Source organism: Haliotis asinina, chromosome 2 (genome assembly GCF_037392515.1).
Source record: "Haliotis asinina isolate JCU_RB_2024 chromosome 2, JCU_Hal_asi_v2, whole genome shotgun sequence".
In the NCBI taxonomy this organism is placed as follows: domain Eukaryota; kingdom Metazoa; phylum Mollusca; class Gastropoda; order Lepetellida; family Haliotidae; genus Haliotis; species Haliotis asinina.
The window spans coordinates 12,228,228-12,252,174 of record NC_090281.1 but is presented as its reverse complement, the minus strand read 5'-3'; the positions used below and the strand labels follow the sequence as shown (position 1 = coordinate 12,252,174).

General features: G+C 40.3%; 1 protein-coding gene across 2 annotated transcripts; it reads left to right on the top strand.

The window, feature by feature from the left end:
* Positions 1 to 1,695: 1,695 nt before the first annotated feature.
* LOC137272268 (metal-response element-binding transcription factor 2-like) lies at positions 1,696 to 23,437 on the top strand. Of its 2 annotated transcripts, none has more exons than XM_067804627.1 (15): positions 1,696 to 1,891; positions 4,857 to 4,984; positions 5,432 to 5,513; positions 6,429 to 6,521; positions 8,764 to 8,864; positions 9,573 to 9,603; positions 10,078 to 10,118; positions 16,542 to 16,618; positions 17,908 to 17,960; positions 18,329 to 18,440; positions 19,520 to 19,643; positions 20,077 to 20,144; positions 21,266 to 21,439; positions 22,358 to 22,463; positions 22,665 to 23,437. In XM_067804627.1, exons 2-15 carry the CDS (start codon positions 4,862 to 4,864, stop codon positions 23,349 to 23,351), a joined length of 1,872 nt encoding a protein of 623 aa, XP_067660728.1. In that variant the 5' UTR covers positions 1,696 to 1,891; positions 4,857 to 4,861; the 3' UTR covers positions 23,352 to 23,437. The 2 variants fall into 2 exon arrangements, with proteins under 2 accessions (XP_067660728.1, XP_067660727.1); XM_067804626.1 differs by having other exon boundaries at positions 1,803 to 1,891; positions 22,355 to 22,463.
* Positions 23,438 to 23,947: the final 510 nt, after the last annotated feature.

Here is a 23,947-nt window from a genome sequence, read left to right as displayed (position 1 = left end):
ATGGAGGCGTATACCAGCTGGCGTCATCAGACGCCTCCCCACTTCAATGAGAAGACGCGTGTTTGCGTGAATTCAATCCAGAGGTGGACACACTCGCTATTCGTGACTTCAAATCCCAGATTGCCTATTTCACGTTTGGACCGTCTGACAGTGAAATCTCTATTTTGACCCCATGTCGACCAAAATAAGTCCAAGTGTCTCTTAAAGCTGATTTTTTTTCTCACTGAACATGTTTCAATGTCATTGCTTAACAAAATACAACATTCATATTTCACTTCATTCTTGTCGGGGTTTTTTTTCAAAGCTATCAAATTGTACCAGGGGAAAGTTTCTTTTGCCCGTCAGTTTATTACAAGTGGGTTTCATGTTTGCGACATGGCCGACATCAGCTCAGTGGATCTAATAGTTGTTGATGGGGTTTTACGTCACATCGGCATTATTCCAGACATACAATGCCGACAGCAAGTTTGAATATGTACATTTTTTAAATACTATGTCAAAAAATATTTTTAAAACATATATAATCACACACTATCATTTACAAACAGACAGTTAATATATAATTCGTTAGATACCAAACCATTCACTCGTTTCATAAATATGGTATTACACGGGACATAGTTCAGTATTTTATTTGTTACTCACCCAATATAGTATCGAGCAAAGTACTAGTACTTCTTTCCTAAGAATTCAGTGAGTGAGGTGACAGTTTTCCGCGAGTCAAGTAAGGTCTAATACTATTGTGACAAGGGTATTAGCACTGGGACGTCATAACTTTAACGTCATGCATACGGCATCACGTGATGTTATTACACAATGTGTAAAACTGTAAAATTATTAAACAGTGATATCTTCAACAGGTGAGTAATATAATGCAGTTCACAGCCATCCGTTCGGCTGTTTCTGCCAAGCCTTGCTATGTCAGTGTCCTCTGATTGTGGTTTTCATTTGTTCGCCACAATAAAAAGATCTTACAAGAAGGCATTGTCGCAAACGATACATGATGACATCACCTACATTTTATGACAAAACGTACATGACGTCATCAGCAGTGATGACGTCATTTCATTTGTATATTTGCGACAATATGGTCACCTGACGTCACGCTACTATGGGACTCATTGCTCACAGGGAAAGCAATGTAACCTGTGATAAACAAATCAGTATTAAAAAGAAATAATTCGTTGCATTATAACTTTCTGTTCCAAAACAGTATATATAATATTGGAGATATGTTACACACACATCATGAAATAACACCATGAATATCTCTCTCCAGAGAACATATATTCATGCTGTTATCATCATTAATATAATTCCCTAAATAGAAATACATTCATTATATTATGTTCACCGATGACTCTCTTGAATTGGTTGCAACGGACTACATAAAGAATCTATCTATCTAGTCTGTAGTCTTTGGGTGATAAACCGTGCCCAGTAATCTATCTGCGTCTATATTAAGTTTGCGCGCTTATTCGTAATCCTTGACCTCATAATGATACCGCTTCACGCTCTTCGCTTATACGAAGAAAATAGTCCCTTAATATATGCCAATGATAAATAGATAATCACCAGTTTTTGCTTTAATATTTATGGCAAAGAACTCTACAATGTTATCTTTAATATGTTTCGAATCACATACATATGCAGAGAGATATCTGAAAGAAACCGGAAGAAAACCATTTAAGTTTCAGTATTACTGCGCGTGCAATGCAAGCATGGCGGGAGAAATACACATTTGATTTTGCTGAATTTACAAATCTGTCAACTGATGTGTTGAACGGTGTTGTTTTGTAGATATATTGTCGTGGGGAGACATAACACGGATATTCTGAACCTACTCGTGGTGTTTTTTCTTCTGGACAATTCTCTGATTGTCACCACACAGGTAAACAGTCGTCAAGTATTGGGAGGTAGCTCTGCAATGTGTACACACCGTGTCGCTGGCGATGTCAGCGAAGGGCTGGCATGGCTTGAATACCTGTTGACATTTGACCACTGGTTGTTGGCTAGTAAATCTTATTGGGACATAGGGTCCGTTTATATATCTGGTTGAGAACTATCTTATATATCTAAAATGTTTGTCCTAAAATTCGAATTTCTCTTGAACTTAACGCTAAGATATGGTTTGATCGTGAGGTTAATTCGCTGACGGTCAAATGACACCCACAGTAGCTGTATGTGTAAATTTATAAGTATGTTTTGAAATAAGTATTGAAAATAGTCGAGAATGTCTATGATCTTCACGTACGAACCCCGCCCCCTTGGTGTGTGTTTCGATAAGCAGTTTTATGATCAAGCATCATCGTCATTTCAGATACAACCGTCGCGATCAATAAAATGCAATGGCTTTTCTCAGTCACACCCTAATGGTCTATATCACCACGCTCGACTATCACCACTGCCCAGTGTCCCACATTACGCGTATGTGTTATGTTGGAGACACGAGCACACTAGCTAAAGAAGTATTTACTACCCAAAGTAGTGCAACGTGGGTCAGTTTCCGAAATATTTACCCAGGTTAGAAGTTTAGGTAGGTAGCACTTGTGGGTATTAAGTATAAACAAGTACACAGAGTCTCCGTTCACTCAATATACAGTAGTTGTATTTTGTGTTTATTTGAGAGAAAATGTTTGACCCTTGATTAACTAAGAATGGAGGTATGTCATGTTTAAGTTTCAACTCTGATGATAACAACTGTATTTATAGTTTGCTAAACTTCATTCACCAGGTTAATGCTCATATCACTAACAATCAAGCCACAAAACATTATCACCCTGGATAACTCAAGCTGCCAGTGGGGTGCTAGAAGGTGATAGTCACATGACTTATCCCATCTGGTCCATGTAGCTATGTAAAATAGTTACATTTTATCAGAAAAGTACAAGTTATTCATGACTTTCATGAGTCCTGGATTAACCAAACATTGGATGGCTGTGTTGATCCCGCGAATGAGAATCTGTTTCAGCGAGTTGCCATGGTGTGATTAGGACGAATGCATAAGCATATGTGTGTCACATGGGAGTTTTTTGGTTTTTGGTAAATTCCATATGCATTAGGTACATTGTGATATGTGTCAGCTCAGTGTGTCTGAATTTGGAATCCATGTTCAGCTGTGTGGACTTGTACGATGAAAATGGTGTTAGTCTGGACAGAGAGCCATGTGTGTATGTGATCATACCAACACAAGTGCAATAATCTTGAACAGGGTATCACTGAACAAAGCACCAGTACTAACATGACCATAACTCAGATACTTCAAAAAGGAGTTAGCTTTGAGGTCATTTAGTACAGCAGTAATAGTGGTGTTCTGATGGCTTGAAATATTGAAGATTGGTTACAATGACGAAACGACCAAGCAATAGATCACATTTACTCATAATCGAAAAGGGACGGTTTTGGAACTACTGTTTTAGTTTTGAAACACTTGACTGAATGTTTCTGGAAGATGTTTATGTTCATGATATATTAGTCATACTTTATAGTAGCTAATTTCACATCCAATGTAAAATTTGTGAATGCAGCTCCTGCAATTTTTAAATGTAACAAAAAACAGCAGATAACCCCATGTTTTTCTCTTTACACTTATCCACAAAAACAACCTAAAAACGAAAGTAGAAAATGATACCAATTAATTATTATCAATGATTGCTTGTTAGTTATGAACCAATCATCAGAGAGATTTCAGCTAATTCCCAACATTAAACGGTACACAGGACATTGACCCACAATATGCATTTAAGTTAATACAAACATCAGTCAAAAATGACTTCTCAGCACCCTATTAGTAGAGTGAAACACCTTTGAAACAACAATTTATTGATCACATGACAGAAACACAAAATGATCATAGTACAGAGCGCTAACTTTTGAGAAGTTGAACAAGGAGATACATCCCAGTGTCAACTCTCCAATTAATGTTTGTCCAAGAATGACATGCATCAGGTTTGTGTGGATCACTGAGGTTTTCAGAACTCTGATAGTCCATGCTGTCATGTAGAAAGGAATGATAACAACTAGAAGGGTTTGCTATGTGTAATAAAGAGAAACTGACTGAAAAGGTTGCTACTCTTGAAGGTCCAGGTTAGGACTGATCTCCTAGCTTGTCATGACAGTTGACAGAATCTATCGTCAGATTCGCTGACTTGATGCACATCTTGTATCATCATGTCAGTCACTGGATTGTCTGGTCTAGAGCCAATATGGGGTAGTGGGGTAGCCTAGCGGTTAAAGCATTTGCTTGTCATGCCAAAGACGCAGGTTCGATTCCACAGATGGGTGTTGTGTGTGAAGCCCATTTTTTGTGTCCCTTGTCGTAATATTGCTGGAATATTGCTAAAAGCAGCGTAAAACCATACTCACTCAGAAGACTTGTGTATTTGCTTGAGACATAATCGGACAAGGGATGTGATATTATACACTAGGGTGTTGTTGCAAAGGTAGTTCACCGTTGCAGTAGTTAAATGGTTCTCACCAGTACATTCCCAAAATGTGCATTGTGTTACAGAATATGATTTTGTAAGTACTAAATATTGCAGCCAATGCTTGCTATGGTACAAGGGGAATCTGACAAGTTAGCACTTGGTTTCAGGTGCATAAGTTACATTCACTGTATGTTACGTCATAGTGTAATCTATGCTTTTAGCGGACATGTGTTATAAGTACAGATAGACTGTTGCTTTTATAATAAAGGAAGTAAACTCAGATCATAGTTTGATCAAGTTTGATAGTTTTTCTATTATGTTTCAGTGGTAGTGTGTTTTTTGTGTATAATTTTACACCTGAATAATCTCAAACCTAATTTAGTTGAGTCACCTGTATCATGTTGGCACCATCTCGTTACCTGTCAACAGGTGAGATGAGCGCTAAAGGGAGGCCCCCAGGCTCAGTGACACAGGTCGTGGCAGGGAAGTTCCATGTCAACCTGGAGGTCTTGTGCCGATGGAGTGATGGGCTCTTCTACCTGGGGAAGATTATAAAAGTGAGTTCACTGTCGGAATGTTTGTTAAAACAGGTCTCCCAAGAGCCTATGGGTAGCTTAATTTATAGGGTGTTCATCCTTGCTGATATCTGCCCATGTACCCTGCTTGCGTATATCCTTATTCATAAGATCTAGTGATTGTTGTGTTAACTCATGATGCTCAGGTGGCTGAAGACAGGTAGTTGATGCCAACGTGCGGAAAGAATATGTGAAGCCCATTTCTAGTGTCTTCCTGCTGGCGTATTGCCATTACACACTTTGCAAACAGACAGAAAGGTTGGGTAGTCCAGTGGTTGAAGCTTTCACTGATCATTGTGAACATACAGAAGGAACATAACTGATTTTCCCACTTGGGTAAAATCTATGGAGACTTTCCCTTTTGTCTCTGGCAGTAGTATTGGTAGAATATTGCTAAAAACAGTGTAAAGTCATGCTTGCTCATTTCAGATAGACGACAAGGTTGGCAAGTGTCTGGTGAACTTTGAAGACAACTCGGAACATTGGGTGCTTTTCAAGGACATCCAGCGAGGTAATTTAAATGGTGTTTCTCAACAGGACAGAGATATTTCATTTTGTAGCAGACCTACATTTACTGCCCAGCTGAAGGTTGATAATAAAGTACTTTCATGTCCAACCATTTGTGTAGGGGCATTCGGGTATCCTTGTGGTTTGGGCATTTGCTCATCATGCCCAAAACCTGGTTTCTATTTCAGGGCTTTCTGTTCCTACATTGTTGAATTAGACAGACACCAGTTGATTTGGGTGACCTTGATCTTATTTTCAATGTGACCACGAGACTGTCCACATTTAAAACGTTTGTTAATCTCATAAAACATTGCAACCAATGTCCCCCATTTTGTTGACAGCATACATTGGGTGATTATGCAGACACCAGTCATTTCACGCATCTTGTGTGTGACAAAATGTAGAATGTAGTGAATATGCAGTAAATACTTCATTCTTGCCTTATGGCGGGGGACAATGCCACTTAAATGACACACTTGTGTGTCTTAAGATTGTCAACAAACTCATACTTCTAACTTTCCTCTTGGTGTTAGATGTAATCTATTGCTCCAACATGAAGCTGCTTAACTGTGATGTAACAGAAGTTCTGTTTGAAGGGAATTTGACTCACTCAGCAGGGCTTGATTTAGTGCTTTGCCACATTGCACTGGTGCAACCCAGTATTACAATGTGCAGCAATAGTTATTAGTCTAACTTGCACAAGGTATGAGTCTGTTTTTGTGTTGGTAAACTCATACTAAAACATCTATATAATTCAGTAGCATATTTCTTTCATTACATATTGCGAAAAAAGCAGTGCAACTGGAATTTGGCTCAACCTGTAACTAGGTTTTAATCTTAGGTTGCACCTGGTTCAAGTAGGTTAACATCCCTTAAATCAAGCCTTTTTTCACTCACTCTGTGATTTGATGTGTTCCAGGGGCAATCAAGGGTGATATAGCCTGCTGTATATGCCGAGATGAGAGGTCTGACGTTCCCAATGAAATAGTTCTCTGTGACAACTGTGGACTTGGTGAGGGCATTATCGTGGATTTGACACTGGATGTGCCATTTTAAGTTCATTATTATGTTACTGATTTGGGTTCAAGTATAGTACATCATTGGTTTTGTGCTGTGTCACATTGTAAATTATGTTGTTTTTGTGGCCCTTGAAGGTCCAGGCTAGAACTGATCTTCAGTAACCCATGATTGTCATAAAAGACGATCAAGAGGATCAGGTGGTTAGGCTCACTGATTTGGTTGACACTTGTCATTGTATCCCAGTTGTGTAGATCTATGCTGTGACCAGGGCCCGCTTGCACAGAGCAGTCTTAGTTACAATCAATCTTAGGCCCCTACAATCAACTTTACAATCACCATACAACTGCCCTAATCCACTTGCGCAAAGACGATCTTGAGACAACGTGGATTTAAGATCGAACTCTTCAACATTGGAGGTAGAAATTTCATAATCTCGACTCTGTCTGCAATTGTCTGCAAGAGTGCATAGCATTCAGCACAAATAAAACGTGGACCTGGTTACTGCACGCAACTGACATACCTTCCTTAATCACCTTGGGTCTTGAGTTATTGACCTAATAATCAAGAAAATTAAAAGGTAACATATGAATGAAATTTCCTTATGGTATAACACGTAAGTGTACAATGATTTTTCAGTGGCTGTCAATGAAACATAGTTTGGCATCTGGTCGGTGTTATTTGGAGTTAAATCCCAAATATATCCCACAAGTATTAGATTTGTAAAGATATGAAAGGGTGACATAATTGTGGTAGTGTTGTGGAAAATATTAAAGTGATATTATTTCGTGTGTGTTGTATGGGTTGATACTCACCCGCAGTATGTTAATTACTTTACGCTATTTTGTTAATAATCTTTTTTTTTTCTTTTTGTTAAAAAGAAACTTTTTACGCAAATTTCACATACCACAGCAAGTGTATTTTTCCTGTTTGAAGAATACTTGTATTATATTTAAAATGCATAGATTAAAACTCTTGTCTCTCGTCAGATTTAATTTTAGATTTTAGAGAAAAAAACCCATAATTTTGTACGTTATCCAACTGTAGATTATTTTATTGATAAACTAAGACAATATCATTGGCCAAAAAGAAATATATGTGGAGATCTGCGATGTCACAACATAACATACATTTTATTTGGCCATGGCAGACTTTACAGGCATAACGGCATAATATGCAAAGGGAACCTACTCCCACCTTGTGTAGTATGATTAGCTGCCCTTGTGGTATTGAAAAGGTCATGGCCAGTGCTAGTTGCATGCAGACATCTTCCGTTACTATCCTTTCCATGTTTGTCAAAAAGGTATGGTGTTCATACTTTTTCCAACACTGAATTGGATGAGAATTGTACTTTATGACATCAACTCGATATTGAGTTTGTTCACTACCGCAAATAACAATATTTCTGACGTTAAATTGATGTTGCATTCTCCGTGTTGTTGAAGTGTTTAGGTGAATCATACATTGAATATCATTATATTTAATATGAAAGCAATCCCCAAACGTAAAGCTAATTATTTGCGTGGAATTGACACCATCTTGGAGGCCATTTTGCTACTGACTACAATGATCTTAGCTCCTTACAATTCGTTCTGACCAGTTGTAAGTTTTTATTGTATTGTTTTTCAATGATAGCCTACAGTCGCTTTGTGCAAGTGGATGGCGAGTGTAGCCGAAGCCTAAGATCGTGATCTTAAAAATTTACAATAATTGTAGCTTTAAGATTGTTTTGTGCAAGTGGGCCCTGTAGACTTGCGATGGACTTAGTAGAAGTGTTGTGTTTGTGAGTGTTGGTGGGACGTACATGCAGTGACCTTTAGACTTGCAATGTCTGAGCTTGTAATGAATTTGTTTCAATATCTGAACATTGATATGATGTCTGGACATTGCTGTAATGTCTGAACTTGTGGCAATATCTGAACATTGTTGCAACATCTGAACATTGGTGCCACATATGAGCATTGACGCAATGTCTGAACATTCATGCAATATCTGAACGTTGATGTGACGTCTTGACTTTGTTGATATGTCTGAACATATTTGTGAAGTCTGAATATAGTAGGATGTCTGAACTTCTTGCAGTGTCTCAACATTGATGCGATGTCTAAATTTTATGCTATGTCTGAACTTGTTGCGATGTCTGAACATTGATGCAGCATGTGAACATTGATGTGATCTCTGAACTGTGATGCGATATCTGAACATGGGTGTGATGTCATGAACATTGTTGTTTCCAGGCTATCACCAGCAGTGTCACAACCCCCCAATAGATGACGCCATCCTACAGCCCAGCGTTGACTTCATGTGTCGACTGTGTGTGTTTGCTACCACTGTCAAGGTGAGGGAGAATAACAGGTGTATTTTACACCGCCATATTCTCACTTTTCCATATGACATACAACTAATAATATGTCAAATATGTATTTTAATAGAATGACATTTGATTACCCTCATCAAAATTTGAACAGTTTATATTGTACTAAATAGTTACATTTTGATGGTTTATGTGTCATAAAAACTTAAAAAATGTTACAGACTTGGGAGGTCCTTTACCCTTTAAGTAGTATGATTTTTAGGGCTGAAATTGTAGGCTCTCAAGGTATTCTGCGTATTGTGATACAAGACCTTTGGTTCGGTAAATGAGAGATGATCATAATGCAGAAAAGAATGGAAACACATAGATTTTGACAAAATGATGAAAGTTCTAGACATTTTGAAATTGAAAAACATTTAAAATGTAGACAAAACAGTTGTACGAAAAACAAATAAAATGCTCATTTTTTTATTGTATTACGCATACAGAGCTGAAGGCAAAATATTGCAGTTCTACTAATACTACTGTTTCACCCCAAATAATTTAATTTAAGATGTAAGCACGATTGTTTGGATGTACTGAGTAGTGTCTTGGAAATTAGACTGAAAATGCCCTGACTGAATTGCCAAACATCTGAAATAGATGCAGAAAAAACAAAAAAATGTCTTCAGAAATGTAAGTTTATTTCGTATTTTCCGGAAACTCTTGACACAATCAACTTTTGCCTTACAGAGAGGAGGTGCGCTCAAGAAGGGACCAACAGGTAAAGATGAAATATCAGTTGTACCTTGTTGGCCCCACTTAGGATATAAGAGCAAAATAGGTCTGCACTATATAGGTCAGAGTCTGAATACACAAATCCTTACCAGCTAGCTTACCTGTATAGTTTGCCATAGGATTTCGAAATGGCATATTGCCTTGTAGATATTTTGGGTAGGGCCCTAGGTCATCAGGCAATCACCTACAGCTGCTTACACTATCAATACTTTTTCTAAGGCGATACAATTATTGATACATTCAAAGCTGTATCAGTCTGAAATATTACTGTTCAAAATGTCACCACGTATGGATTTATGAAATTTATGTATTATCACATCCCTAAGTGTCAATAAGTGGTCCATATGATACGTCTGCCTTCCTGTACCTCTGATATTGTATCTTGAACAGGATTTTCGTGTTTTTATGTTTCTTTACTTATGAAAACAAAGTGTGACATAATATTTTTTCTAAATTTCAGCAAAGGCTTTTCAAACAATGAAGCAGACATTTCCATACAATGTAAGTACCAGTTTATCATTGATTCCAGTTAGTTCATAGGAGAGAACAAGTACTGATCAGGTCAAGTGTCAATTAGGAGATAAACATCATGTGTTGGCCAATTTCCGGGTGTTATTGAGTATTTGAAGCACGGGAATGCATTTGGAACCGACGGCGTCAGCCGGAGGTTTCAAATGAAATATTCCCGTGCTTCAAATACTCAATAACACCCGGAAATTGGCCAACACATGATGTTTATCGACATTGTAAACACAAAAGTAAACCAAAGGGGTTTTACTGTCTGCACTCGTTTACATCGAATACGGACACAGCAGTGAAGTGTCATCAGCTGGCCGTTTCAGCTGGTTCTCATGGTAGCATCTGGAGTTGCTCATTTGTGACGTCATTCTAACTTTACGTCACAATATGATTTGAATGATGTCACCACTGTTGATGACACAACAAAACAATTGTTTACGTGTCAATACGCAGTGAATAGTCTTTCAGTTTCCGGGAATCTAATACCATTTAATCATGTTTTTCAACCAATCAGATTACAGAACACAGTAACTTTTGGTTTACAATTTGCTGTGACTCAGTGGGGTATTGACGTTAAGTATGGTGAATGGTAATAGCAATCACTGGCACTAGAAATCTTGCATTAGTCGAGAATAGTGCAAGCAAACAGATGTCCAGGCATGTCGCTTTGTTGGAGCGTTTCTTTGTTATTATTTTAGTCTGCTTGGTTTATGAAACTAAGATAAAACTGAAAACACATACTTAACTTACCTTACAATGGGTCTTCTGCATATTACCTCAAGCTTCGCTAGAAGAGATCAGACAGTCGTTGATTCGCTATTCCCTAGATGGCTACCAATGTAGTAACGGAAGTGATGTGATCTCCCCACCTGCACAAGCGTGAACAATCCAAAAATCACTTTTTTAAATCACTGCGCTCCCTCCTGACGCCCGATGCTGCTTCATCATCGACGCCGGTGATGTTGTCTTCATACAGCGCTTCAGCGTCCGTGCTGAGCACTCAGATGCCTACGATGGTTCCAGCGCCTATGCCTACACCAGAGCCTATACTGATGCCAGTGCCTATCCCGATGCAGGACCCTGTGCCAGCTCCTGCGCCTTACTGTGTACCCAGGATGTCGCATACGTTGTCCAGGGACGAGGTTTTGCAACGACAGTTGGATGAGGAGTACGTCCGGAGCTTTGAGACAGAGCGCTCTTGGCGCAGGTCGCGCTCCAGGTACCCTAGGAGTCTGCAATCCCGTACCCCGCACCGTAATCAGCGGTGGTGCTCTGAGTCTAGCTCACAGCCCCCACGACGCCGTTTGGTTGAGGACTCTCGCTCTACTACCAGGGGTAGACGTCACTTGCGCTCCCGTTCCAGATCACCTCGGTGCTCCTCTAGAACTCTGTCTTCGCGATCGCCGGAGTCACCCCGTATCTTGTCCAAGGAATCTGCTGCTCGTGCATCGACTTCGTCTTCTACACAGCAGCGTGATTTGACTTCTGTGTCCTAGGAGGACCTGGAGGAACAGTATTTTTTGCCCGGACTACGACAAGGAGGCAGGAGACGATGGCGATGATGATAGCACTGACCTAGCCTTAACAGCCATCTTCGAGTGGATTGCTGACAGGTTACCAGAATGCCCTTCACCTTCAGCTACTATGAGAGCACCTAAGTCCAGGAAGTCAGATTACAAGATACACAGCCTGGATTTCGCGGACAGCTGAGCTGTCCAGGATGAATCTCTGAAGCATTTATTTTGCTCCACGCAGTCATGTTCCAGAGTGCGGGATTCTAAGCTGGTGGCCATCAATACCGAACTCAAGCGGATGCTTAAGCTACCTCAGCGGCAGCGATGGACTTGTCTGAAGACAACGCCTCGAGGATTGATCACCTTACCACGATTTTGGCCTGGCAGGGTAGGGTGTTGCATGACCTACTTGGACATCTCCGAGCGGCATTGGCCATGACAGCGACGGTCTGGCTTGCTTGAGGCATACAACTGGAAGGTTAGAGTTTAAGCGGCAATTACTACATGTGCCCTTCACTTCTAAATTTCTCTTCGATGAGGGAATTCCTACCGTCCACAAGCAGAACGCAGAATTAACGAATACGGAGGTGCCCTTATCGACTTTTGAGGTGTTAGGATCGGCCTTTCGTGGCAAGGCCAGAGGAAGTGGCAAGAGGAGATACGTTCCTCATCTAGAAGGGGTCTAGGTTGTGGCAAGGACTCTGATGGTCAGAGGAAACCCCAGGAATGCGCCCGAGAAGCTCCATCGACACCCAGGGACTTTTACGACTGGGACCTCCCACCCCCAGTCGTATTGATCCACCCGACTCCAGTAGGTTGGAGACAAGGGGTCATCTGGGCCAACTGGTCATTCCTGGGGGACCCGTTTGTGAGCAAGATTCTGAAGTCTGGCTACAAACTGCCATTAGTCGGGACTCCACTGCTGACTTCCACTCCCCAGTCGCGCATGTATTCTCAACATCAAAATCAAACATTGACATCTTGTTACCAAAGAGAGCCATAGAGAAAGTGCAAGAACCACATCTCTCCCGGGGGTTCTACTCACCCATCTTCCTGGTGCCCAAGAAAGATTCCAACACAATGCATATGGTCTTCATGGTTGGGTCATCTGCAGATGGCCTTAAGAGCTACTCCTCGTGCGTGGCAAGCGTAATAGCTCGTGCGCATCAAGTGTCCACCAGGTCCTTGTGCGACGACAGGTGGCGTTCCTTTGAGAGGTTTTATGCTGTAAGATCCCAAGACCCTATGACAGCCTCTCCACAGTTTGTGGCAAACTTCCTCCTGTTCCTTCGCAACTCTAAGCATCTTACCTTGGGGACTTATCTGTCGGCTGTGAACTCTGTCCTAGTGATCAGAGCAGATAAACAAATCTCCAAGGTGCCAGAGCTTATTGCGCTACTCAAGGCTTTGAAGTTGGAAGACCAGAAAATCAAGTTTCGTCCTCCAGCTTGGGACCTCAACATCGTCCTGCAACATCTTAGAGGGCGTCCGTATGAGCCTTTAGAGGAAGCCTCCTTCGAACACCTGTCCAAGAAGACGGTTTTCCTGCTAGCTTTGGCTACTGCGGCCAGAGTCAGTGAAATCCATGCCCTTGACGTCACACGGGTCCGCTTTGAGCAGTCGAGGCACGGATGAGCCCACATGAGTCTGCTGTGGGATTTTGTGGCCAAGAACCAGCTCCCTGGACAGCCAGACAGGTTGTTCTCCATTCCTCCATTATCTGCGATCTTGGGACATCATGACTTGGAGGAGGAGCTGTTGTGTCCCATCAGGGCTCTGAAATGCTACATTAAGAAGTCGGCTTCTAAGAGACGTTCCCGTAAAAGATTGTTCATCCCGAACAACCCGCACGAGATTAGAGCATTGGCATCTACCATGGCCCTCCATAGATATTGTACAGTGCCACAGATTATAGAAGGCTGCTTTTGGAAATCATCGACCGTCTTCGCTTCCCACTACCTGAGGGAATTGGCGGTTGAGGACATGGAGGGGTTACAGTCTTTCGATCTGTTGGTGATTGCTCAGCAACTTGCCCAGCCCTCTGCCCATTAGGTAACAATGCTTTTGCTTTCCGTTGGTCTTAAGATTAACTTCACCCCCAGGATGCGTCGATTTTTCTTTGGACTTCCCTTGGGTTACTCTTTGTCCTGTTTCCAGGTTTGTCCTGCGACTTTTGGCATGGGTCTCCCAGGTCTCCAAATGCATGTGCACTGTTTGCTGAGAGATGGTCCTCCGGAGTCCACACCACCGTCCCTCTGTCGAAGCCATATGCATAAGACCTATGGTAAGGTATGAAGATTTTTATGGATATCAACTTCTTTATATGAGAACACAATGTTTCGGAGTTAATGCTTACTCCTTCATCAGGTGATATGAAGTAAGCATTAACTCCGAAACATTGTGTTCTCATATAAAGAAGTTGATATCCATAAAAATCTTCATTCTTATGCATTTCACTTCTAAATGCCCTTCAAATACTTGATATGGTAAGGTAACTTAAAAATTTATTAAAATCTAAATATTTTAGATATTTAAATACTTACCTTACCATAGGGCGGTGACTCCCTCCCCACTCTGGACTCTTCGGACCTACCTGTTGCCAGTAAAAGTGATTTTTGGATTGTTCACGCTTGCGAGAGTGGGGAGATCATGTCACTTCCGTGACTACATTCGTAGATTACATGAGGTAGCCATCTAGGGAATGGCGAATCAACGACTGTCTGATCTCTTCTATCGAAGCTTGAGGTAACATGCATAAGACCTATGGTAAGGTAAGTATTTAAATATCTAAAATATTTAGATTTTAATAAAATAATAGAAAAGCAATTTTGACGACCAAATTAGTTCAACTCTATTTTCGTTAGGAAAATGACATGAAAAAACAAAAGAATTTATCACATTTTTAAGATATGATGAATAATTTGTAATATGCAGAGCATTTGATTTCATTTGAGACTGATCATATGCACACAAACAAAATGTAAGAATTGCAACAAAAATTTTCACAGGCACATGAAATTGACAACCTCTGATGATTTGGACACCTGAATAAAAGAGTATTGTTTAACAAATGCATCATAATGTTAATGTCACTTTTCGCTATGTTTTACAACAGGGGCCACTTGCTGGTAGAACAGCCAGGTGTTCAACTTGCACATGTGAAATTGACATACGATTTGCTGTTCAAACCATACATGTGTGACTGCATTACCTGAAACAATGAGTTTATCACATGTTGCTAAGTCAGTAATTTGCAAAGTATTTAATTTTTTCCAAAAATGAAAATGAAAGGGGTAGGCCCAAATATGCTGTGGTTAAGTATCGTTTATGAACTGCACGTGCAGTTAGGATTACAGAAAGAAAGTAAGCAAAATACTTATGTCTCTCTGCATATTCTGAAATAAAACATATAGAGACAAGTCATTTTTTATCCTTTCAAAATCTGAGTAAGGGAAATTGCTTCAGAAATTTGGTTTCTGTTACAGAATAGTAGGCTCAGAAAATAGACATGCACTGTGTGAGAGGTCTGAAAATGTTCGACAAAGAAACCAAATTTGAAGCACAATTAAAAACAATCGTAAAGTGAGTTATGAGTCTGTATACTGAGACGAAACATGGCTAAATGCTTCCTATACCACAGGAACACATTGGTTCACTAGCTTCTCTTCAGAGTCCTGTGCCAGAAAATTGACACATGGCAAGGGAGAGCGACCTCTTGTTCTTCATGCTGGTTGCTAAAGTCTGGGATTCCTACCTGGCTGCTCCCTAGTATACTAGGAAGATCCATGGACAACTGAGACTGTCGTATCAAAAATGAACTTGGTGGTGTTCCTAGAATGTGTTGAGATTTGCTGTGCTGCTATTTGGAGCAGGCCTAGCATTTTTATCAAGCACTACCAGCTTGATATGCACTCATGTGATAGAGCACACTTTGGCCGTACTGTTCTTTCAAGTGGAGTCTACTGTGGACAGTGTCCTGACACCCTGGCCGTGTGAGTCCTGGTTAATTAACATTTGACGCTGCTGTTACTGCATATTAGTGCTATGTCTCCACTGTTGACGTGCCCCATGACTGACGATCTAGTACAATTTGTTGTCAGTTATAGATTGGGTTTTCCCCTTTACGGTGCTCTCTATAGAAATCACAGTGTGGGCGGGGTTATGTTTGCACTTTTTACAGTGTTATACATCATGATTAGCTCTGAGGTCGGTTATTGGTGCAGTTGGTCCCTGTTGGTTCCCTCCCATAATGCCTCTCACAAAAGCTTCGGGAGATCACAGGTGAGCATTTTTTGTGCAAGTAATTTTTCATAATTACAATCGCTTTTATTACGTACTGTGCCAGAATTCCCTCCTCTTTTGTCTCCGTTCTTTGGGAGTCTGAGTTTATGCATATATGTACCCAAAGGACGGTCTCTATGAAAAAGAATTAGACAAACCTGTAGAGGTTTCCAATTCTTTGAAGAGAATCATCCCTGGGGTAGGGCCATCCATCTCCCCGCAATTCTGTTCACTGCTTTATTCAGCAGAAGGAATGATCATATGGGCTTGGATGCTCACCTGGTTGCCTGCGCATCCACAGTAGCTGGGTGACTCCACGTAGTGAGAGGCTGTATAAAGAACAAAAAAAACTTTTTGTTTATTGTACAATATTTTGTTAAAACATTGATACAACTGTCATGTGACATTTTCCTGCAGCAGAAAATGCATATAATTTTATGTACCCCAAGGAAAATTCTCTTCAAAGAATTGGAAACCTCTACAGATTAGTCTTAACTTAAGTTAGAGCGTCTATTAAACGAAACTATCAACAAATACAAAGCCTAAAGTGTTTGTTGAAATGTTGCTGGTTTTTATGTTTTTGATGATGTGGAACAATTCCGTGTTTCAGCTGAACAAACTGACGTGGGATGCACAACACAAGACCAACAGCCAGCAGTGCTATTGTTACTGTGGAGGGCCTGGAGAGTAAGTTTCCCACAATAATGTCGTGCTGTCTCAGTAGCAGAAAGAAAATCTTTAGCAGTTTGATTAATCAGAACAATCTTATGCTGTCTGATTGGCAGGCAACCACCTTGTACTCACATGATGCACAAGTTTTGAAAAAAAGAAAATCTCATGAATGAAAGGTTCATGTTTTTGTCATTTATTTAAAAACGTGACCAAAAAACTGAGTTGCGCTTCTTTTCCTGAAGACTTGGGTCAGAATTGATCTTCGGTAACCCATGCTTATCATAAGAGATGCCCTTGGGATCAAGTGGTCAGGTTCGCTGGCTTGGTAGACACACCCCTGCTGCAATGCGGACTACGCAGACACCAGTTGATTTTGGTGACCTTGACCTTTTTAACTCATGAACTGTTGTACCCAATGTCTTCAAATTTGGCGACAGCCTGAATTTGGGGATTACACAGACACCAATCCATTTGGGTGACCTTGACCACATTTTCAAGATCACCGCGACTCCCTGACCACCCTTTAGACTCTTGTTAACGCGATATCTCATGAAATGTTGTACCCAATGTCTTCAAATTTGGTGACTGCCTGCATTTGTAGATTACACAGACACCGATTGATTTTGTTGACCTTGACCTTATCTTCAACTTCAAGCTCACACTGACTCCTTTACTGCTTTTGAAACTCTTGATAGCATGATATGTTATGAGCTGTGTTACCCATTGTCTTCAAATTTCAAGCTTGACCTTATTTTCAAGGTCCCCCTGACTCTTTGACCAACAAATAGTAAAAAGTAGTGAATATGTTATAAATATTTCATTCTTCTGTAGCAGAGGGGGACATTGCCATGTTAGTGGCAAACTTGTTGAAACTTGTATCCCAGTGACATAAATTGATGCTCACAGTGTTGATCACCAGATTGTCTAGTTCAGACTGGAATATTTACAGTTCATAGTAATATTTATTTCATTACGGACAAGATGCGAAAAGATGTTTAGGGTCCTGTTTATTGTAATAAGAAAAGATGAATTTATACGATTTAAACAGGAACTTGCATTTGGTCACTTCTTTGTCAACCACATGTTGCTATTTGTCTGCAGGAGCTGACGAGACCTTTTTTCAAGACGTGACAGTGGAATTAAACCCTAGATCTTCAAATCCTGACACATATATCAAACATTGTATTTTTTTTAGCTGTTCTGTATAGCAGGTAGGGGTCACCTGAAAACCTGTTTTGTAGATCAAGGCTAAAGCCTGTATGTTATATCGGTCAGTTGTCAAGAGATTATTTGAACTGTTGCAGCTGGTACCAGCAGATGTTGCAGTGTTGTCGATGTAGACAGTGGTTCCATGAAGGTAAGATAAGTTTAATAAAACCTAGTGGGTACAAAATGAAGTTACAGCATGATTCAAGCGTTATTGTTTTCAAAAATAACTCTGATCACACTTGTATAATCTGATCATACATGTATTTATTGTATCACTCATGTATCTGTCTGAAGATGCAGGTACTTGTCTGATTACACCTGTATCTCTCTGATCACAACTGTATTGTCTCAACACAACTGATCATGGAGATATTTGTGTCATCACACCTTTTCTTTGTCTGATCACACCATATTTCTTTGATCACAACTTTGTGTCTGAACACAAAAGTATTTGTCCAGTCACGCAGGTATTTGTCTGCCAACTCCTATATTCATCTAATCACACCTGTATTTCAGCATGTACCCAGTGTCTGGAAATGCCGCTGTTGTGTGGGGACAGATTCTACATGTTTGTGTGCTCCCACTGCAACCATGGGCCAGAATACATCAAGCGACTCGATATGAAGTGGTAAGCCTCAGTGCTGTGATGTTACAGCTTCTCTTTCTGATGAAGGATATTCGTGTTTGGGAACGAATGAGTAACTAATAAGTTTACTGAGGGCTGTTTGTTTTAAAGGCCAAAGTTACTTCGGGGTTACAATTTCCATTAAATCCTGAAAAGTTGTTGGGTATGATATTCAAATCATTGACAGTTCTGGTAAAAAATGACTCCTGACTCCTGACTTTTGTAATGCTGATTTACAAAATGGATTGATATTTCCATTTTATGTAACTTAGTGTGATATGTGTTCTTTGGCTGCTCTGATAGGCCAACTTCAAAGAAAGATATCACTATTAGGCCAACTTCAAAGAAAGATATCACTATGTTTAGTTCTCTTGTGTCCTGGTATCTTTGCTAGCACAAGCTTGTTGGTGATAGCATAGTATTGTTCACGACTGGTTCAGTAAGGTGAATGGTGTTTGCATTATGTAGTCAGATTGAAGTGTTACCATTATCTGGTATATACCAGTCTTTGACCGGTACAAAGTGTAAATGTCTGCTGATTTCATAGGCTGTTGGTCATTGTTTCTGGCAAATTTTAATATCAACAAATACCTCTGTCAGTTTTATTCCTCCTCGAAAAAAGATTACATTTTCACAATGACATCAAGGAGTTGTCAATTAAAACATAGCAGATTTGGAAAAACCCAGGCTAAAAATACCAGCATTGACACATTACAATACCCCCTATATTTCTGATTGGTTGTTAGGATGCAAGGTCTTGCGGTTAATGAAAAAGCTTGATCACTTGATCATTAAAACTTACAAATGACCAGTATTTGAAATGCTAGCTGATCACAGTGTCCCGCTTTAAAAAACTGCCAGTGGAAACTGTGAGACTGACCATTTAGTTCCATGAAAGATAAGGTAGCTGTTCACCCAAGTAGTGGCCATATAAGATTGTCACAGAACTTTAGAAATGTTAAAACCTTCAGGGTTGAAAGCATGTCATCTACACGTGCAGACTTGTTAAAGAAAAATGATCTTGGTGTATGTTTGTCTGTCAAGAGAAGGGTGTATGAGGATCTACGAACTCATTATTTCAGGGTGGACATTGTCCACTTGTCTCTATTCAACCTGACCTTAGAAGGCACCAAGAAGTACTATGACCTGATCGATGTCATCCTGCCCTGGGTGTGTAGCCGGTGGGACATCCTGCAGCTCGACAAAGTTTGTATTTTTGCACCCAGAATCTGATTGTCTCTAGTCAGTTTGTATTCAGAGATGTTGGTGTGAAGCCCATTTCTTGTGTTGCCGGCCATTGATGGAATATTACTAAAAATGGCTTAAAAGTATACTCACTCAAGAGTGAGTGACTGAAAGACAAAAATTATAACTAATTTTAAGGTCATTGGTAGTCTAAAAATGTTTTTACAAATGTGTTGCCATCAAAGAATGATGGGTATGTAAAGTCAGTACCTGAATGTTTTGTTATATTCATGTCATGTTAGGAACAATTTAAAATAATAAAATGACAGGGTGAAAAATATCTGAGTGCACTTGGTAATAGACATGAAAATGCATGAATATTTTATTTCAGAAAGTAGATCAGCTGGATAATTCCAGATGGTAGTTTCTATGACCTATTGTGTTTGTGTTCCAGTTAAACTGTACATCCAACAAGGAGGTAGAGGCAGAGGTGCTGCAGTCTCTCCAAACACACAAGTCCAGGTGAGCTACAGATCAAGGTCGTTAACATTATCTTTCAGTGCTATAAGATAATTATGTGTGAAGGTCATATCTCCATGAGAATGGGTGAGCAAGTAGAGATCTACTTCAGCAATATCACAGTGGGGGCACGTCACATATTGTACTGATGACAGGAGTAGGCATTCGGAGACAACCGAGTATGTAAAATATGTACAATAATATGATAAAACAGCCACTTCTTTTTTGTACATTTGGAGTAACAACAATCTTTCAACAACATGCTGGTTGTTACTTATGTTACGCCCTCAAATGTTTTCAGGTCACAGTCATATAGATTGAATATTTACAAAGGTCGATCATGTCAAAGACAATTCAATTCCTGCATGTGTTCAATGTGTGAAGCCCATTTCCAGAGAATTCGGTATATGTTAAAGTGGCATAAATGCATGCGCAGGCACTCATGCACGCACATGCTCGCTCAATCACTCTCTCATTCACTATGCTTGCCACAAAAGGCAACTATGCTTGTTGTAAGAGTCGACTAACAGGATTGGGTGGTCAGACTCGCTGACTTGGTTGACACATGTCATCGGTTCCCAATTGCACTGATCGGTGCTCATGTTGTTGATCACTTTTGTCTGGTCTAGGCTTGATTATTTTCAGGTCGCTGCCATTTAGCTGGAAAATTGCTGAGTGCGGTGTAAAACTAAACTCACTCACTCACACACTAGTTTCCTTAGGGACTCTCTGTTTGGTTTTAATTGGTTTCAGCAGCCAATGCTTGTCACAACAGGCAGCTTACAAGGCTCACTGACTTGTTTGATAGATATCTATGTAACAAATTTCGCACTCAGTTGTATTGTCATGTCGACAGTAGCGCTGGTGTCATAAAGTCGGAATGATGTCAAAAATGAGTATTTCCAGATGCTACCATGGGAACCAAATGAAATGGCCAACTGTTTACTTTCATGTTTACAATGTCAATAAACATAATGTGTTTCAAATGAAATATTCCCATTCTTCAGATTCTCAATGACACCCAGAAGTTGGTCAACACATAATGTTTATCCCCTAGTTTGATAATTGCTGACTGTGGCATAAAACTACATTCACTCCTCATGTCTTTGATGGTGATACTTCAGGTTCTGTTGGGGGCGAGAGATCAAGAAAAAGATAACGCTGTGGGGACTAAGAGTCCGCGTCCCCCCACCTGCCCCCACTGTCATTCTGCCAACAGATGGACACATATCGGATGAGGTCATGTCTACTCTGCAGATGAAGGGACGAAAGACAAAAACTTTTGTGCCTATAGAATGGTATGTTGCAAGGTCCATATGTTTGCAAGTAGGTATAGTGGGTGAAAAATGAAAAAACGCATCTATCAACATAAAATTGACTGAATTTTGAAGTTCAAGAACAATATACAAATTAACAGCTAATACAAAACATTTCTAAGCGTCATCTTGCCTACACTGGCATAAGATATAATCTTACGCAGTTTCTAACAATGTGTGATATGCCTGAATGTGTGTAGGGGTACGTTGTGGTTAAGAATCTATGACTTTGCAGATATTTTGTCAGTGACATTCTGTGTAGTTAGTTATGTCTCATTAATACGAAATTGTCCCTTGCACAGCAAATTGTCAGATGAACATGGTTGTCAGACTAAGTAAATGAGACTAAGTTGCTTTTATTCAGTTTGTTACCAACAAAAGTGTCAAATAAAGCTGATTGTCAGATAAACGCAGGTCGGATTAACGAGACTTGACTGTATTTCTAAACATATTGCTAAATGTGGAATGAACAACAGTCTTTAGGGATTAGTTTCTTTGAGAGGCATTTTAGACATTCTCGAAATGAAGGATAATCCTATGGATGGTCAGTTTTGTTTATTGCAATACTCATGCTGAAACGTCACTCTCATTGCAATAAAGATAACTATACACAGAACTTGGTTTTCCTTTGTCAATAATGATGATGACATTTCTACCATTATGTTCGGAATGTTGATGTCTCCAAATTTAATTATAGGAATGAGGATATTTATGCTATTTTGGCCTTCTCCAATCTGTTTATTTGGGGTATGTTCCCTATGGTAATGAACATGTGGTCTTGAATCTGTTCTGAAGAGGCGAGGACTGCATGTATCAGAAGTTTCCACTGGTACTGAGTAGAAATACCAGGAACCCTGTTGTATACGTGGCACTGTACTGTGGTTGTTTGTCCATCAGCAGCTCGCCGATTCCAGTGAAGTATACCAAGAGGAAATGTATGGATATTGACGATTCCATTGTCTTCAAGACCAAGAAAGCTAAACGACTGCTTCTTGATGCAAGAAAGGTATGGGTTAGTGTGTTAGTGTTGTCAGTATTCCTGCCAGTGGCACATAGTTCGGACTCCCTGCCATATTGCTACAGGTCCTCTTCCCACTCCCAGCTTGAGCATGCCCTGATGGACATTCTGCTCATTCATTGTATGTTGAAGTCAAGAAAGAGCAGAAAAAAAACTACTGACATTGAGCAAGAATTTCTTTACTTTCAGAGCTCCCCTGATAGACTGAGCCAGGTGTACAATGGTTACAACGGATGCCGGAAACGTTCCTTCAGTCGACGCTCCAACAGCCACAACTCTGACGACTACGACAGCGGGTTTGAGACAGCGTCACACTGTACCTTAGACAGCATCATTCCACCTCCCATCAACTTTGAGGGTTCCAACCATCCCTTTAAGACTGTTGTGGAACGAAATGAAGAAATAGCCAAGCATGAGCGACTTCGGGCCAGGTTACTGGATTTAAGTCGATTAAATTCTGATTGTGACAATTCCTCTCAATGCTCGTTGGATTCATCCCAGTTTTCCGTGGATGATGAGTCCATTGATTTGATTAGTGAGGACTTTGAAGAAGAAGAACAGCCGGAGGAGCTACCCAAGAAGAGGAGCAGACGTAAGAATCAGAAATATGATGCTATGCTCGATGGATATGCAAGAAAGAGACCTAAAAAGATATGGGGTTTACCCCACCCTGTGAAGAATGTTGTCGATCCAAGAGCTATCCATGCTGTAAGAGCTCAGGAAGTCAATTTCCAGAGTCTGAAGTCTAGCGTGAAGCAGTATTTCGGTGCAGCAGACCGTCTTGCTCATGGGGAAAAGTTCCATGTGCTGGCGAGACGTGTCACGCCTGGTAGCAAGGTCCAGTATCTGGTGGAGTGGGAGGGACTTGTGTCGTAGTAGCAGCATACTCTAGGGTCTTATAACTTACTGAAACAAGGAATTCACAAATTGTGCCATGATTTAGGTTTTGTGTCGCAGGTCATATTGCAATAGATTCATTATCATCAAAACTGTACTGGTCTAAGTGTCATAAGCCGAACTCACTGTAAGAACCCCTTAAGACCTTGAATTCTATGGCCTAGCATTTAGATTCTGCCTTTAATCAATTTTTAATTGTGTTGAAATGTCCATGGAAAGATGATGAAATGTGTTCAGAATTCATGTTTATACCGTCTTCAGATATAAGTCTAAATAATAATACTTTGTAGGGGAGCTTACAAATGGTGAAATTGTGTGGCCATAGTAAGGCGTGCTCATGTACAGACAGGGCTGGACATTTCACTGTAGTGCCGCTTCCCGTAGAGTTATGGATCTAAATAGGTTTGGTCTGTCATTTAACGCCACACTCCGCAATATTCCAGCCAATCAAGTGATCAACAACATGAGCATCAGTCTGCGCAACTGGCATACAGTGATATTTTCCTTACCTCGCACATGTCTTGTTGGCCAAGCACTCTTCTGTTATTTTCAGTGTACACCCTGATAGTAGCAAC

Excerpts from the sequence above, each read along its gene's own strand:
- LOC137272268 (XM_067804626.1), top strand. The coding sequence starts at position 4,862 with ATGAGCGCTAAAGGGAGGCCCCCAGGCTCAGTGACACAGGTCGTGGCA. Across the intron at positions 9,604-10,077 it reads GCTCAAGAAGGGACCAACAG|CAAAGGCTTTTCAAACAATG; the intron begins GTAAAGATGAAA and ends TCTAAATTTCAG. Across the intron at positions 20,145-21,265 it reads CTCCAAACACACAAGTCCAG|GTTCTGTTGGGGGCGAGAGA; the intron begins GTGAGCTACAGA and ends GTGATACTTCAG.